The sequence below is a fragment of the Seriola aureovittata genome, chromosome 10 (assembly GCF_021018895.1).
Source record: "Seriola aureovittata isolate HTS-2021-v1 ecotype China chromosome 10, ASM2101889v1, whole genome shotgun sequence".
NCBI lineage: Eukaryota > Metazoa > Chordata > Actinopteri > Carangiformes > Carangidae > Seriola > Seriola aureovittata.
Genome location: NC_079373.1, coordinates 12,242,785 through 12,258,835, shown reverse-complemented (window position 1 = coordinate 12,258,835; position 16,051 = coordinate 12,242,785). Strand labels below are relative to the sequence as shown.

The 16,051-nt window shown below is 39.0% G+C and overlaps 2 protein-coding genes across 2 annotated transcripts; one reads left to right on the top strand and one right to left on the bottom strand.

Moving 5' to 3' along the window:
- Nucleotides 1–10: 10 nt before the first annotated feature.
- On the bottom strand, nt 11–3,146 carry commd4 (COMM domain containing 4). The gene is made up of 8 exons (XM_056387120.1): nt 3,083–3,146; nt 2,719–2,790; nt 2,537–2,602; nt 2,414–2,453; nt 1,624–1,743; nt 816–896; nt 526–702; nt 11–421 (listed from the first exon to the last, which is right to left on the bottom strand). The coding sequence occupies exons 1-8, from the start codon at nt 3,083–3,085 to the stop codon at nt 384–386; spliced, it is 597 nt and encodes a 198-aa protein (XP_056243095.1). The 5' UTR covers nt 3,086–3,146; the 3' UTR covers nt 11–383.
- Nucleotides 3,147–5,775: 2,629 nt separating this feature from the next.
- On the top strand, nt 5,776–16,051 carry sema7a (semaphorin 7A). Its single transcript, XM_056388023.1, has 14 exons — nt 5,776–5,988; nt 6,913–7,052; nt 7,845–7,886; nt 8,019–8,114; nt 8,675–8,777; nt 8,993–9,103; nt 9,405–9,547; nt 11,319–11,497; nt 12,480–12,588; nt 12,881–13,076; nt 13,244–13,356; nt 13,714–13,859; nt 13,993–14,051; nt 14,148–16,051. Exons 1-14 carry the CDS (start codon nt 5,868–5,870, stop codon nt 14,567–14,569), a joined length of 1,980 nt encoding a protein of 659 aa, XP_056243998.1. The 5' UTR covers nt 5,776–5,867; the 3' UTR covers nt 14,570–16,051.

Here is a 16,051-nt window from a genome sequence, read left to right as displayed (position 1 = left end):
GATAGAAATATTTCAGTGTTTTACATGTTATTTATTTGTTTTATTTACATATGAGCATATTAAGACAACACACAAATTATCAACATCATTCTAATCAAATTTTGTTAAGTAATACTCAATATTTTACAAAAATGGTCCAATCAGTACTTCTGCTTCAGTGACAAATCACCCAGTCTGGAAACATTCTCAACAATTATTATTAATGTGGCGGAAAAACACAATGAAATATCAGTTAATCCAAATAAGGAATGAGCCTTTCACTTAAAATTTTTGAACTGCATTCATACAAACAAATTAGACTGTACAAGATGCAAGTATGGCACTTTTGGCAGTCGATCAGCACGCGATTCAGCTCTTGATCAGACATTTGAGGTCAGACTTCATTATAGTGCATTCATCATTGTCTGGGCTTGTTTGAGCTCTGTAGAAACACACAAAGGAATATAATAAACAAAATAAATAATAAAATTAATTTGAAAAGGAAAAACTATGAGAAAATTGTGATTTGACCAATGCAGAACTGACCTGCAAGCAGGACTCTGAACTTGTCAGCAGAGACAGAGACAACAGTCGTCTCTGTGGAGCCTGACTCTGCTCCTTGTGCCTGGAGTTTAAGCTGAATCACAGGTTCATTCACCTCTCGTAGCTCACTGGAGCTCAGGGTGTAATCAATGCGCCATGACACTGCATCCAATCGTCCTACTGAAATTCATGACAGAGCAGAATGAGTCAGTCAGCCTCACAAATAGCAGCGCTCATCATCAGTAGTTTTTGTCTTCCTCTTTGAAAAGGGCAAAACAGACAGAAATACTTACATCTCAGGCTCGTCTCCCTGAGTTTGTCTTGCAGTGCAGAGTGCTTGTCTTCATATGATTTGCAGAGTCCTGTTGTGTGTTCTAAAAGGTCAGGTGTGCATAATTAATAGTCAGGATTTATTTCAAGCATATTCACATAAAAGTGTTTTAATTCTGTATCAGCAGTACTAAGACTCAATAAACTGTCTCAATTAAACAGCATTAAAAGAGAACACAATGTCAAGCTGGCGGAGTCAACTGGGAGTGCTTAATACTAGTGAGGCACCAAAGTCACAATGCACCACACCACCCACAACACCGCAGTGCATTGTCCTTGCTTCACAATGTTCCCTTCAAGTACCAGCTGAATACACGTTGTACCAAATATATTACACAATAGGCAATTATAGTCAATAATCTCAAACAATAACACAGTAGGCTGTGATTTATGACCTGCATGTTTCTGGAAATGAGGCCATTGTTTGTGTCCTCCGAACTAAGGTCCATTTTCAATTTATATTTGACCTGCTGGGACTCATATTCTGGGCATATTTTCATAACAAATGTGCAAATATTGAAAATATCTGTATTCAGTAGCCCTTGGTTGTCTGACAGCTATATGGGTCTGCTAAATAAGCTCCCTTTAATGCAGAATAGCAATGAAATATTACAAGTAGTTTTAAAAAATTGGTCAGATGATTTGTTCTGCTCTCCTTCCATTTGGCAAAAAATGGGAGCATGGCAAGAGTTTTGGGCATGTGTGAGCATAGATTACATAACATAATCAGCATTTTTATACCAAACATGGAGAACACCACAGGGGACTGACCTTTTGGCAGACCGAGCTGCTGCAACTCACTGGATAGAGATTCACTGTCAACATCATGCTTTGCTGCACTGGAGAAAATGAAGCTGAGCACTGCCACACTAGCTTTGATGTCTCCACTCTCTGCAGAAACGAATGATGTCACAAATGCATGTTTTATAAAAAAAAAAAAAAAAAAACAATACAATGCAAGTGTGATAATGTTATGGGCTTGTGTGTAAGGTAAATGAGTCAGATTTAAAGGCAGTACCAATGTAAGTAAGAGCATTTACTCAAATAATGTACTTAAGAACAATTTTGAGGTAGTTGTATGTGAGTTTTTGTGCCTCTTTAAACTTGTTTTTCACTACATCATACATAAAGTAGCTTCCCCTTGACCAACTACAACAGCAAAATGCTTACCATCAGTAACAATCCAATAATATGTACTTTTACTTCAGTATTCAGTGCAAGACTTTTATTTGTATAGGAGTACTTACATACTTTTACTTTAATTGCAAGATAAGCTTTGTTGATTGCAGGGAAACTTAACTGTCACTACAGCAGAAGTATAGGAACAAATGCATAGAAGTAACTAAAAAACTAGTATACTGTATGTGTGCATCTGCTATATACAAATGAAACAAATAAGACAAGGAAGCTGCAATAAGAAAATCAAATACAAAAGTTACACTATAAGCAATGAAACTGCGTGGAGGGTAAAGTGTCACGTGTCCAGTATCTTAAAATACCGTTAATGCACTTGTAGGTATAGTAAAGATCTAAATACTTTTTCCACAGAAGGGAGACTTACCAAACTTTGCATCTGCAGTAAGCTTTGCAACCTTGTCATACTAAAAATGTAAAGAGACAAGCAGTATTAATCATTGTGGGTGAAATGTGTGTGTATAACTTCAACTATATGTCAAAGTCTTACATCAATGCCTTCCCCAAGCAAATCCTTCAGCACTTGAGCACACAGGAGTTTCATCTTGACACTTGACTGTCACAGATCGTAAGGCAGAAGACACACGTATTATTACAAAACAAAATCATAAACTCACAATGAAAAATGATATTGCTGTATTGATTACGTATATGTCATTTGCAACTACTCACAATTTTCGCTAATGTGCTAATTTCGGCAAGCACCCAATCTGGGCAATCCAAATCTCCACAGAAACGGAACCGCTACATCAGACAAGACATAATAAACGTGTCAAATAATGTACTGCAACAAAAGCATCACCTCAAACACTGCAGCGTGAGCATTTACATTAGCCATCCATCATTAAATGCTACTAGCTAAGCTAGCCATTCTGCTAGCCATACCTGAAAGCCGGGCTAAACATAGTGTTGAACTAAATAAATACGTAAAGCATTTACAAAGCATGCAACTAAAACGTCCTCTAAATAAAAGGACTTCTAAAGAAGCAAACGAGTTCAATAGTTGTTGAATAATACGACTGTTAAACGTGTTTACCATGGCTGTCGGTCAGCTGAGTAGCTGCAAATAAAAACAATATGAACAGGAAGAGTGTTGCTGCTTCCTCTCATCTGATTGGAGGATGGGGGAGCGGAGCAGAGAGGGGCGGGGCATGGCATTTTTTCAGCTTGAAAAGATGATGATCCTGATCTGAATCTTCTGTTTATCACAGCTTAAATAAAACACACATTGCATTGCTGAGTCACCTTGAATTTTCCTATTTATGTGAAAATGGGTTATGTACAGGATTTTGAACTGATGCTTTGCTTTTGAGAAAATGGTAAAATACTTCTGTTTGAGGTCTCAGAGATTACAGCTGTAAAACATGGTTAAATACAATAGATGTGAATATGATCTATATGTATGAGTGGTGTTGAAAGAACAACACTATCTCTCTCAAACATCACACAAATCTATTTCGATCTATTTGTTATTGCAATTTGATAACAGAATGAACTTACCCCAAACAGAAGTTAGTGTTGCTATGTAGGATAATATTATTTCTTTGTCTGTGAATTGCTTTTTGACAAACAAAAGGGATACATCTGTGATTGAAATCTTGTGATCTGGTTAATTTGTGATGGAAGAAGTTTAAGGAGACCCAGATGTCTTAGAAGCATTTATTGAAGCTCAATGCATTGAGGAGAAGAGATGAGCAATACAAGTTTTAAAAAAGAGTTAACACTATGTTCCACCAAATTCTGGAGGTCACATTCTTTGCAGGCATATCTAAACGCATACAAAACTTACTACATTTCCAAGTCAGCAGTCCAGGCAGTACTTTCCCAAGGTTTAGCAACTGAAGGTCCCTTTTGTTATGACTTTATCATATCTTTACGACCTTAGCAACTGTTATTGGGTACTGGGCCAGCTTGAATCTATCAGTCTACAGGGAGACAGACAATGAACTATTGGTTTTGTGGAAACCTGTGGAAACCCTGTCTAATGCTACCTAAAGGCCAAAGAAGGAAAAGTCATGTGCAAAACCTTTAGGCATTTGTGAAAAGATGCTGTAAATGAGGCCATTTATAGTTTTTATTCATTATACTTGGTGCAGTAAACAGAAAAAAACTCAATCAAATTTGATGCAATCATATTTTGCCTTTGCAACACCAGTTCTCTCACGTACACTTGCAAACCGTTTTTCAAGGTACTTAGCAGGTAGCTTGCTCCAAGCCTTTTGGAGAACTTGGATTTAAGCTGTATCGTCCAATCAGACATTGAGGTCAGGGCTCTGTGGGGGCCATACCATCTGTTGCAAAGCTCTTTGTGCTACACTGAAGATACAGTAGTTCTTTATGGCTGTGGTTGCACATGTGAGGTCATTTTTGAGCTGCAGAATGAATTTGGGACCAAACAAGTGCCTCCCTGATTTTCTATTGCCGGTTTACAGGGTATAGTAAAATGCAACAATTATGCTGATGTTTGTCACCAAACAGAAACAGTAGAACATGTGCTCATTACTTGTAGGAGATGTAGCAGAAAGATGGGACAGGATGACAAGGATGTAGAAAATGGGGCAAAAGGGAACAGGACTGAGAAGTATACGTCTTCAGACTTACTTACATCAAGTAGGTGGCCGTAACTCAGATGCCAGCTGCTTGCCTGTGGCTGCCTTCAGCCAAATGACAGGTGTGCTCTCCTAATGGTGTGAAATAGGCAGGAAAAGATTGATTTTATGATCAGATCTAAAGTTTAAGAATTTGTTGTGGGACAAACGCGGGCAAATGCAAGTTAAGCGTACAATTTTGGACAGGTTGGATGTTAGAAGATCATTTGCAAAATGCCAAGAGATCCGAGGACTGGGCTGAAAAGAAGTCAGTGAAAAAAGCTGAAAACAAAAGAGCATCATGTATGTGGTCAGTTCTTTGCTTTCACGAGCTGATGCCAATGTTTATATAAATATTTACTGGGGAAAAATAGGGGAAGGTTTAGTGGGCTACAGTGGAAATGGAAATATCCGTTGGAAATGTTGTCTCAGATGAAAAGCTCAAATGAGTCAGAGTTTTTTTTAAAGGTTTATTTTATTTGTCTCTCTAAGGAACTGTCATGGTTTGCCATGGCAGACACTTATTGTTAGTTTTGTTCGGACTTTTTTCACTTCCTGTTTTATTTTGTAATTGGTTTTCTTGTGTGTCTCAGTGTTTTTGCTTCTTGTCTTGGTCCTGTTTCTGTGTGGTAATTGTCTGTCCCGCCCTAATGTGTTTCACTTGTGTGCAATCACCATAGCATCCCTTGTCTATATAGTCTTTGTGCTCCCCTTTGTCTGTGTCGGTTCGTTTGTTGATTTCTGGGTTTGTCCTCGTCGATTCACGTGCCTGTTCGCATGTGGTTGGTCGCAGAGCTGTTCAGGTGTGGTTGTCCTCAGTCTGTTCATGTTGCCCCGTTTCCTGTTTTAAGTTTCTGTATTTCCCTGTTCTTCCCCTGTGTTTCCCTGTGCTTCACCAGTATTGTGTGTAAGCTTCTTGTTTAGTTAAATAAACCTTTTGCACCGTTTCCCAAGTGTTGGCTGCATTTTGGGTCCAGCCTTACCCCTCAAAGCCTGACAGGAACGGTGTACAGTCGTGACTATATCTGGCGAGGAAGGAGGAAGGAGGAAGGAGGAGGGAGGAGAGGGAGGAGAGGGAGGAGAGGGAGGAGAGGGAGGAGAGGGAGGAGAGGGAGGAGGAGGGGAGCAGCAGCGCAGCATAAGACTATTCGCTCTGCTCTGATAAGCTGCGAACAGCTTCAGTAGAGTTGATACGTACAGGCACAACACATACTCTCTAAATAAGGCGCAAAAATGAAGCGATTTGTCATCATTTACATTTGGCTTGCAGGAGATTTTCAGCTTGTCCTTAGTGTTAATTTGAAGGACACACCGATTCTTGGATCTAAAAATACTCCAAGACTTCTGTGCAAAGGTAAGCTTCATTTCTCATTTCTGAACAACTGACTGGGTCAAAATTAATTGGCAATGTAGGTATCCACTTAAAATTAATGTCTCGAATATCTGTAGCTGTTTAGAAATAGGCCTGCAGTCAATCCTGTCTTCAGATCCCTTTTAAACTCCCCAAGATATACGTGAGTTTAGATATATCATCTTTACTCTCCAAAAAACAGGTAACACCGGGAGAGGGAATCAAAATTGCAGACACACCACCGCATACAGCACGTCACACTTTACATACAAGAATCATGCTGTAAACAGAGGTTAAATTTACTAAGATAATTTGTAGACATTTAAATGAAACACTAACACCTGCACATACATCATATTTAAATAATTTTGTAATGTTATAGTCTAATTGTTATGCACACAATTCAATTACAAATTCAATGATGATTTTATTAATGTAACTTGAGAGGGAAAACTGTTTCAGAAACATCATTGCATATGACAAACCACAATATAGTCTCAAAAATGACCATAGAACTCTACAGCTACAGTAGAGAGAGAGATTAGAAGTCAAACTTTACAGCACCAGACTTATTTCAATTGTAGTGGCTTTTTCTTCCTTATCTTGGTGTTTCTGTAATAAAATTCTGTACATCTGAGCTGATCACACAGACTTTGAGCAGTACTGTAACAGACTGTAATTTACTTGGAGCTACCGCTGCTAGGTGCACAACTATTTGAAGCAATTTGGATACTTCTGGATTCTTCTTTTTTCTGAGCTTTTCAGCAAGACCTATTTTAACTTTGTTCATCGGATCAAACAGACAGTAGATCTTTTGATGTGACTGCACAAAGCGGGCATTGACATTGTTCAGTCTGAATCTTCACTTACATCCTCCCAAGTCTAAAATATGACAATGTGACCCTTCATTTTTTGTCCCTCCCTCAGATACAGTCAGTGGTGGATTTGAATATCAAGTCTGTCAGAATCATAGTGTCTTATTCCATCATGAGGACTCTGAGGAGATGTATATCGGGGGGACTGATTTTGTGTTAAAACTTGACATGGATGACTATCATGTCATAGAGGTGGGTGAACCATTGCTTTTCATCTTTTTTATTTCATGTATTTTATCACCTGCAGAAAATGCACTTGCATGTAGTTTTTATCAAGTCGTCTCATATTTTATTGATGTATACTCTCAGCTTGATATCTGTGTGGAAGTGCAGCTGGTCATAATTAGATGTTACTGTAACAGATGGCTGCGACAGACCCATTGTTCTCTTGGTCTTTCAGTGATCCACTGACAGGTACATTAACCTTTCACAGCCATTTCTGGCTTCAAGCTCCTGATTAAGTGCAGCTGGTGGTGAACACGTCACAAACAGACCCTGATGACATACGACACACAACAGTTTCCATAGTATTGCACATGTATACCAGAAAATTCAGATGATGACAGACACTTTCGTGAGGCCACTTTAATTCATCCACTCTTAAGAATGAATGAGGGATGGGTTATTGATTGTTGTCCATTAAACTAGAGCAAATGACAGCTCTGACCGTAAGACACACATAGATTTTCATTTCACTGATGGAGACCAGTCTGTGGCAGGAACAGCTGAAACCATTCAAAGACATTATCTTGAGTGAAACAGGTTTGGTCAAAGAAAGTATACCTTAGAGAGAAAATCTCAGATAGGTGCCATACTCTTTAATCTTATCTATCCTCCAGCTATTTCAAACATTTAGTCACTAAAAGCACCAGGTTTTTGGGCAGAGCTTTTAGAGCAATATTATTTTTGGTTAGTAACTGACAAGGACTGTTTTTAAAAATGTTAATCTTCCATTTATAATGCCTCATTTTATTTCTCCCACAGAAATTTACTCTGAAAACAACGGGGCAACAGCAGTGTCAAGAGGTTGGTGACTAGAGAATGAATAATGTTATCAGAAATGACTATTCAACAAGTTTGCTGAGTAATGGATTTTTAAAATGAAATATACAATCTGTTCTGTGTAACAACTTGGCAATAACAGCCTCTCTGTCATAGGGTCCCTGTGAAAATGTCATCACTGTCATTGAGAAGTTTCAGGACAGTCTGTTTGTCTGTGGAACAAATGGACACAAACCCCAGTGCTGGAAACTTGTGAGTGTTTGCACATGTTACACTCAAATGACCAGTGTGTAGCAGTTAGTGGCGTCCAGTGAGATTGCAGATTGCAACTAACTGAATGTTGGTAAAATGTAAAAACGCAAAAGACCCTCTCTAGAGCCAGTGTTTCGTTTGTCCATTCTGGGCTCTGTAGAAACATGTCGGTGCAACATGGTGGGCTCTGTGGAGGGCTCATTCTAAGGTTAACATAAACACAACGATTTTTTTTTTGTTTCATGTGGTTATAAACTCATGAAAACATAATTAAGAACAACAGATACCCCTAAATGCTACACACTGGTCCTTTGATATCATATCCGTCTGAGACACTGCAGTTTTTTTGTGGCTATTTTGGTAACAGTGGGGCACAGCTGATTAAAGCGTGGGACTGTTGTGAAGTTGTGGTTCTGAATTAAACTTTAATCAAACAACCCTGTTTTATAATGTAGGTAGGGTGTTGGGTGGCTGGTGTTGGGTGGTTCTGTGTTTTTTCCATCACACTTGTCTATAGACAGTGTATCCTAACATTTTGTTGGCTGTCTGTGGTTCCACAGTTTTCATCAGTGAACAATCAGTCTCATGAAATAGTGGAGAGTTATGAGGGAACGGGCATCTCTCCGTTCGTGTACACCCAGAACTCCCTATCAATCACAGTAGGTAGGTACAGCACAGTATAGTACAGCTTCTTGCATTACTGTAGGTCATGTGTTTGAAGGTTTAAATAGTGTGGCTCACAATTGCAGACTTATGTAACAATAACAAGTCATGTGTGACAGCACTGAGTTGGCAGGCCAGTGCATTTTCACATGAATATTCTCAATAATTGAACATTTCTGCTGTGTCTTCATGTGATGTGTCTCTGATATTTTTAGATGGGGACCTATATGCAGCTGCGCCATTGGGTGCTGATAGAAGTTCATTGCAATTCAGAAGGAAAGCTGGCAGCAGAACTAATGTGTGGATGTATGACAACTGGGTCTCAGGTGGGTAAATGATGGAAATGTCTGATGATTATTACACTGCAGTATTCTGATGTGACAATACAAAACAGGGAAAATAAGCAATAATTAATATTTATGATCTGATTCCTGAGTATCATTTAACGTGAATCAGGGCGTTTTTTTAGGAAACACTTCAACGATTTATCTCATATTGTTCACTCCTCAGTGCAGAGTGATTATCATGTTGACTTTTCCATGCCAAGCTTTTGCGTCACACATCTGCTGATCCTGTACTGTACTGTAAACAGTGGAGTTTGATAAACATTTCCTCCTCTTTTCACAGAGCCCACATTCATCTCTGTGTCCTGGGTGAAGCGAAAGGAAGACCCTGAGAATGATAAAATTTACATCTTTTTCCGTGAAAAGAACTCGGACCACAGCCCAGAGGCCGACCCCTGGATATCAAGGGTTGCCAGAGTTTGTAAGGTACGCTGGACACTGGAGTGCACTTGGCTTATGTCAGTGAAGCTCGCACCTTTCTAAACCACTAAGCTCTCAAAAACCTCATTAGCTCAGCTTTAGTAATCAAGCTAGTCATCCAAGTCCTTTTCAAGTAACATGGAAGGTCAATACGAATTGATTACTTGATGCTGGAACATTTCTATTGTTGTTAGTTTTGATGATACAGTATTCATATTAAATGTGATCATGTATTATCAGTATTAGGTATCAATCTGTCCACCTATGGTTCAAACAACATTGATTGGATGAAAAAGACTAGTATGACCTCTGGGGGGGGGGGCTAACCCCTTTTCTTGACCTCAAAGGAAAATATTATGAAGTCAAGGAGAAATATGAGGGAGAATTCATAAGGCAACTGCGGTGCTGAGAGGATCTGACCGCACTTTTTTTTTATTAAACCAACTTTATTTATAAAACATAGAACATAAATACTCCTTTCTAAGCACAAAACAAACAGGATTAAAATGCTGATATAACATAAAATGAAAGAAATATAGAATAAGAAACATTTAAGTGTATAGAGTTTCCTGGCATAGGCACTCTTGACCTTTTTTTTATTTACATTTGTTCAGTAGAGAAAGTTAATTTCAGTGTATTGCATGATGGGGGTATTTAGTGAAACATTTATGTATAAAGTGTTTTGTTACGATGATGATATTGTTAACTATAAATTCAATATTCTTGCTCGACTCCTAACTAGATTTGAGAGAGTAGAGATCTATATCCATGAATTTGGAGCTCAGCCAATCACACAAGGAAGAAGTTTTTGCATCGTGTCACAAGTATAAAATAGATGCTCTGTTGTTTCTACATTTACATGGGGCTACCCTGGTGAAACTACTGCACAATGGTGCACCACATAAATGTTGCTTCCGCACAGAATTGTGGGATGCCATTATCTCCTTTCCTTTCATAAAGAAAGTCCAGTGTATTCTATGCAAAAGGAGATACGATAGGAAGCACTGAAGCTCCTTTCAACAGCATTCAGGAAATTTGATTAGCTCCTATTATGGCTGTCGCTTAAATACTTCCAGAGAACAAGACTGTATAATACATTGATATTGATATATGCCTATAGGACTCATAAAGAACGCTCAGTGAAACTCAATAATAATTTCATGCTCTGTCAGTGCGTCTCCTGCTTTGCCAGTCAAAGGAGATGAAGTGCCACCATCTGTCAAAGCAGTGTTATTAGATGTTGACGTCAGTCTTTGTTTCATTCAGGGAACCATGTTTAAGGTCAACCACTATTTACAGGTTTATCAGAAGAGTTATGGCACATGGATGTGTTCATACTGAGGGTTCAAGCTGTCATCAAAGATTATATGATAACCTTGTTGGAAATTAATTATTGGCTTGCACTGTGCTTAAAAAAAACAAAGGGTGATGGAATTATAGTGGGAAAGGTGATATGCCATGGTTTGGTAAATACAGTGCCAGGGTCTGACAAGGGTACACATAATTAAAGTATTGAAGCAGATTAATGTAGTAGTACAATGGTGTGTTTCAGGGTGGTCTCATTCCCACTATCCAAGAGTCAGCCTTCCTCTTCCTTGATAAACTGCTGTCTTTTCACCCTTGTTATTTGACATCTCTGCAAAACAAGACTTGCCCTCCAGATATCATGGCCCATGTCACCTCAGTCCTCTCAAATAACTCTTGGTTGATGAATTTCAGCTAGCAAGAAAACTGAAAGAGCGTCTTCCCGGTGTAATTCATATGTATTATTTTACAGGTAGATGAAGGAGGATCAAAACGATTCTTCCAGAACATGTGGACATCTTTTCTCAAGGCCCGACTTGTCTGTGGATTTCCAGTAGAGTCGCTGTATTTCAGCCGTCTCCAAGACATCTATGTGATGCACGCCGAGGACTGGCACGACACCAGAGTCTATGCCCTTTTCACGAGTAGCTGGTTCGACACTTTCCCTTCCTTTATTGTCAGCAACTAGGCAGCAACATGAGTAAAGCGCTTACTGGGCAACACAGAATAGCTCTTGCTTTAAATTGAAAGCTCAGCATTTTGAAATGTTTTGGAGACAAAACTAACCTTGTCCTGTAGGTCTGGACCCACACAGTGTGTTGCTGAACAAGCTTTGTCATGAATAACAACCGCCATGGAGAACGGGTTTTCCACGTGACCAAAACATAAACAGATATCAAAAAAACTAAATCTGATATGATCTAATGTGTCCCTGAGGTTAAGTGATACATACTACATCTTATGAATGGGTTTAGGACTCAAGATTAGACCCACACATAAGAATAACATTATGCACTATAACGTTATGTCATGTGCTATAATACCATCATTTCATTTGACTGGCCCCGCCCAGTAGGAGGCTCTTTCAAACTTAATGTCCCCTGTTTGCGAGGCATGAATTTTCATATCATCGGGACTATCTCGTCAGACTTGACAAAGCTCCCCCAGAGCCTCAGAAGATATGACACCAGCTGAGTGGTACTTCTCATAACAAGTAAACTGACCATTATGTGTAAATTCAGTGGGACATGCCTCATTGAATCCCATCCTGAGCAGATTCTCACACCATGTGCTGTATTTGCTCGATGGCCAAGGGAGCTGCCCTTCTATCACTCAACCAAGCCTCTGAAAACTGGCAGGGCCCTTGTGTCTGAAGTGGAAACTGAATATTGGTCAATAAGTTTGGAGGGTTTCCCACTTATTCTGTCAGATACACAAAGTTTGATTGATGGGGTTGCATGAATCTGGTATGATCTATTTTGTGAGGACTGCACCCAATTTGGCTAATGAATGAGAAGTTATTCAGTTCTTCTGTGCCCTGCCCTGTGCCGCAAAACTTTTGTAAAAATCCAGTCATTACTCTTGAGGTATAGTGCTATCCATGCTAACCTCGGTTGTCTTTTTTAACTGCTAGGAACTCTACAGCAGTTTGCATCTATTCTATACGAATGATTGAAGAAATATTTGAGACCTCATCTTTCAAAGGCTACAACAAAGACATCCCCACACCAAGGCCAGGAACGGTAAGCACTTGTTTTGTTGCGATGTTGCTTTGCAGTTACAGAGCCTGGGTGTAGATTTAAAAAAAAAAAAAAAAAAACTCAGACATGTTACATAAATGGGTGGAACTTCCTCTCTATGCTTTAAATTGTAGAGAAAACCACTCGCTTGTTCCAGCTATTCAGTTTACAGCTGGAGGAGTTTGTCTTGAATTTGTTTTTATACAACTTTGTATATACTTGTACTTTTGTATACCTGATGACGTCAGAATTGGTGTCCTGTAAATATTCAGTTTTGTGTCCATGTATCTCTCAGTGTGTTCCAAATAGCAGGAGACTGCCACCGGCCACAGTCAATGTGGTGAAGGATAACCCTGAAATGACTGACTGGGTTCACTCCATGCACTACACAGCTCCGTTTTATATAAGCAGCAACAACTATACCAAGATAGTTGTGGACCGAGTTCAAGCAGTGGACCAGCACATGTATAACATCTTGCTTCTAGCCACTGGTAAACTTTTTAATACAGAGGCAATCTCTGTGTTTCCTCATTGACCTCTGTTGTAATCATGCATTATTTATAATCTCTGCTAGAAACAATGGGCTAAAAATATAGCATTAGGTAGCACTCCCAAAATAACACCATTTCATTTTGCGCTCTGTGTGTTGTTCCAACAGATTCTGGGAAGATCCATAAAGTCTTAGAGGCCGGATCTGAACCTTTCATCATCTCTGAAACACAACTCTCCAACAGTTCATCCATACAATCAATGAAACTCGACTCCAAAAAGGTACAGCTCATTTAAAACGCCAATTCTAAATATCTGCGTTGCAGTGCTGTCAGTAGTGTTTTTGTCACTTTGCTACGGCTCTCAGATGATGAAAATGTTTTTTTACATTAGTCATTTGAACCATATTGATATTTTTAAAATTCACTATGTGTAAAGTACAGTTGGGCTATAGTTAGTCCCCTGTCAAAGATCTCAGGATTATCCTCAATGCACATGTGCAAATGTCCAAGTGCTGCTTCCCTTCTCTGTTTGACGGGAATACTGTTTTGGTTTGCTTATTGCACTGCATTCAAGTTGGAAAAAAAGCTATTAATGCTGGCTTAAAGGGAAATTGTGTTTTTGTCTTTCTTTGCTCAGAAAAAGTTAGTCATGGGCTTTCCAGAGAAAATCTCCACCTTGGACCTCCAGAGGTGTCAGGAGTACAACAACTCCTGTGAAACATGTGTTCTGGCCCGGGACCCATATTGTGCCTGGACTGAGTTTGGATGCACCCCGACTGTCCCGTAAGTGTGGACATTGTTCACACCAAGACCCTTTAGTGCACAATGAGAGTCAAACATTTTATAGAAAAAGCAGATCATCTATCACATTAAGAAAAAAAGTACTAGCTGGAACATGTTTTGTGTTTGTTCACAGTGGGGGCATTCAAAATGTCATGAATGGAGAAACAACTGTCTGTCCCACATCAGCAGAAGGTAACTAATGACTGCTATTATTCATACTACACACTGGCTAAAGGCCCACAAAATTAAGATCAGATCTATATTTTATTTTATTTTTTATTCTTTTAGGACAAAAGCAAGTAAACCGGACCAGACGGGAGATAGATTCATCATCACCAGTGCATTTGAGGACGGTTCATTCAGTCCCCCTGAGTGTCCCTTTCTACCTGTCGTGCCCCATAGACTCTTACCATGCGGTCTACACCTGGGAGCACAAAGGCAAGAGCAGCCCTTGTCTGCAAATGCAGTCTAACTGCCTGCACCTCATCCCTGTCATGACACAAGAGAACTATGGCGTCTACGAGTGTGTTTCCAAAGAAAAAGACTACACAAAAGTGGTGAAAAAATATCACCTTACGCAGCAAGTGATCCTCACAAAGACTGCAAGTGAGACCCCTTATAAAGAAAACGATGCAATAGCTGTTGCATCGCAGACAGTATCTATCATACTTGGACTGGCTGTAGCAGTGCTTCAAATAATTATTATTTAAACTTCCTGTTGCTCCAAACCTCACATTTGAAAATGGAGCATCAACATTCACAGGCCCTTTTTCTCTGCCATGGCTAATCATGCCAGGACACAGGCAGCACTAAAGGAAATCCACTGTAACACCAACAAAGCTCAACAACTCAAACTGGAACACTCCTCCTGTGAACTTCAAACCAACTTTGTGCAGCTGTTGACATAGTAGAGGTTTTTGGCAGAAGAGTTTCAAATCTACAGGAACAAGCTGTAGCCAAGTTTAGAACAGGAAAAGGTTGATATGATGAAAAGAGAGAAAGCACGACCAATCAACAGCAGGATGCAGCTTAGATCGCCTGTGGAGTTTGTTTCGATCCTGATCCTGCATGAAGCATTGTAATGTTTCATTGAGTGAGTACTTGTCTTTCTTTTAAGACAAAGAAAAGAGGGAAGGTATAAGAAGTAATCTGAGGGAATGCCTTTTAACAGGGTTCAGTATGTATATGACTCTAACCCTCAAACCAAGCACAGCGTTAAAATGTAAGCTTCCAGGCAGACAGCCACAGACCGATATACAGTAAGGAGATGTAGTGTAGAGGGGTATCTTGTGGCTCTCTCTGGGTCATTAGAGGTCAAGGAGCTGTTGTGCTTCCGTGTGATTTTCCTCTGTGCCTCACTCAGATTACTTCACAGTTTTTAGGGAAGGGAGGAAGTACCCAGAGACCTTCGCTGAATGTTTCAGTTTTGTTTTACCACTGTAACAGCAAGTGGTAGGGGGCTATTTGAAAAATATGCAATGAAAGATATTTTTGCTACTGAGCAGACCACGTCTAAGTTAGAAAGAGAGCACATTTTTAAATTTGCACATAAAACATACATACATGAACATAAATGTAAATGTATATTATTGCATTTGCGTAGAACAGATTTGTGATGGATGTTGAAGGGAATAGTTTTGACTATACTCACACAATGTGCAAACATTTGTTACTGATGTTTTGAATGAGGTAATGGTAAATGTTAAACCAATAGAGACAAGTCAGAGAACTGGCTTTGTAATGTCCATTACACAGCAATATCTGGCAAAAGTTTGCTTATGAATTCTAGGCTAACTAATAACTAAACTAATAATTAGCTAACATTTAGCAACCAAGTGAGGCTGTAGCAGCAAAACAGCTGAATACAATGAAGTGAGCAGTGTTGCGTTTTATTGTGTATCAATTCAACTTTCCTCTTGTAAGAAAGTGAAAATGTTATTTCCTCAATGATCATTCTTTTTACCATGTCTCGCTTCAAACAAGACATGGTAAAAACTACTAAGTTAAATATATTTATTATTTAAACACTACTGGTACAATTGAAACATTTATTTTATTGCTAAATCTTTCATATTTGAGATTTTTGTACTTAGCAATGTGTCCTTAGAATTTCAAAAACTGTTTTTTTTCATATTATATTTTGCAAATTAATATATATCATTAAAATAAAAAAAGAAGAATGGAATTGAAAA

Coding starts and splice junctions, on each gene's coding strand:
- sema7a (XM_056388023.1), top strand. CDS start 5,868: ATGAAGCGATTTGTCATCATTTACATTTGGCTTGCAGGAGATTTTCAG. Junction 7,053..7,844: donor ATGACTATCATGTCATAGAG/GTGGGTGAACCA, acceptor TTTCTCCCACAG/AAATTTACTCTGAAAACAAC. Junction 14,052..14,147: donor CTGTCCCACATCAGCAGAAG/GTAACTAATGAC, acceptor TTATTCTTTTAG/GACAAAAGCAAGTAAACCGG.
- commd4 (XM_056387120.1), bottom strand. Junction 897..1,623: donor GCAGCTCGGTCTGCCAAAAG/GTCAGTCCCCTG, acceptor CTGACCTTTTAG/AACACACAACAGGACTCTGC. Junction 703..815: donor CAGGGAGACGAGCCTGAGAT/GTAAGTATTTCT, acceptor CATGAATTTCAG/TAGGACGATTGGATGCAGTG.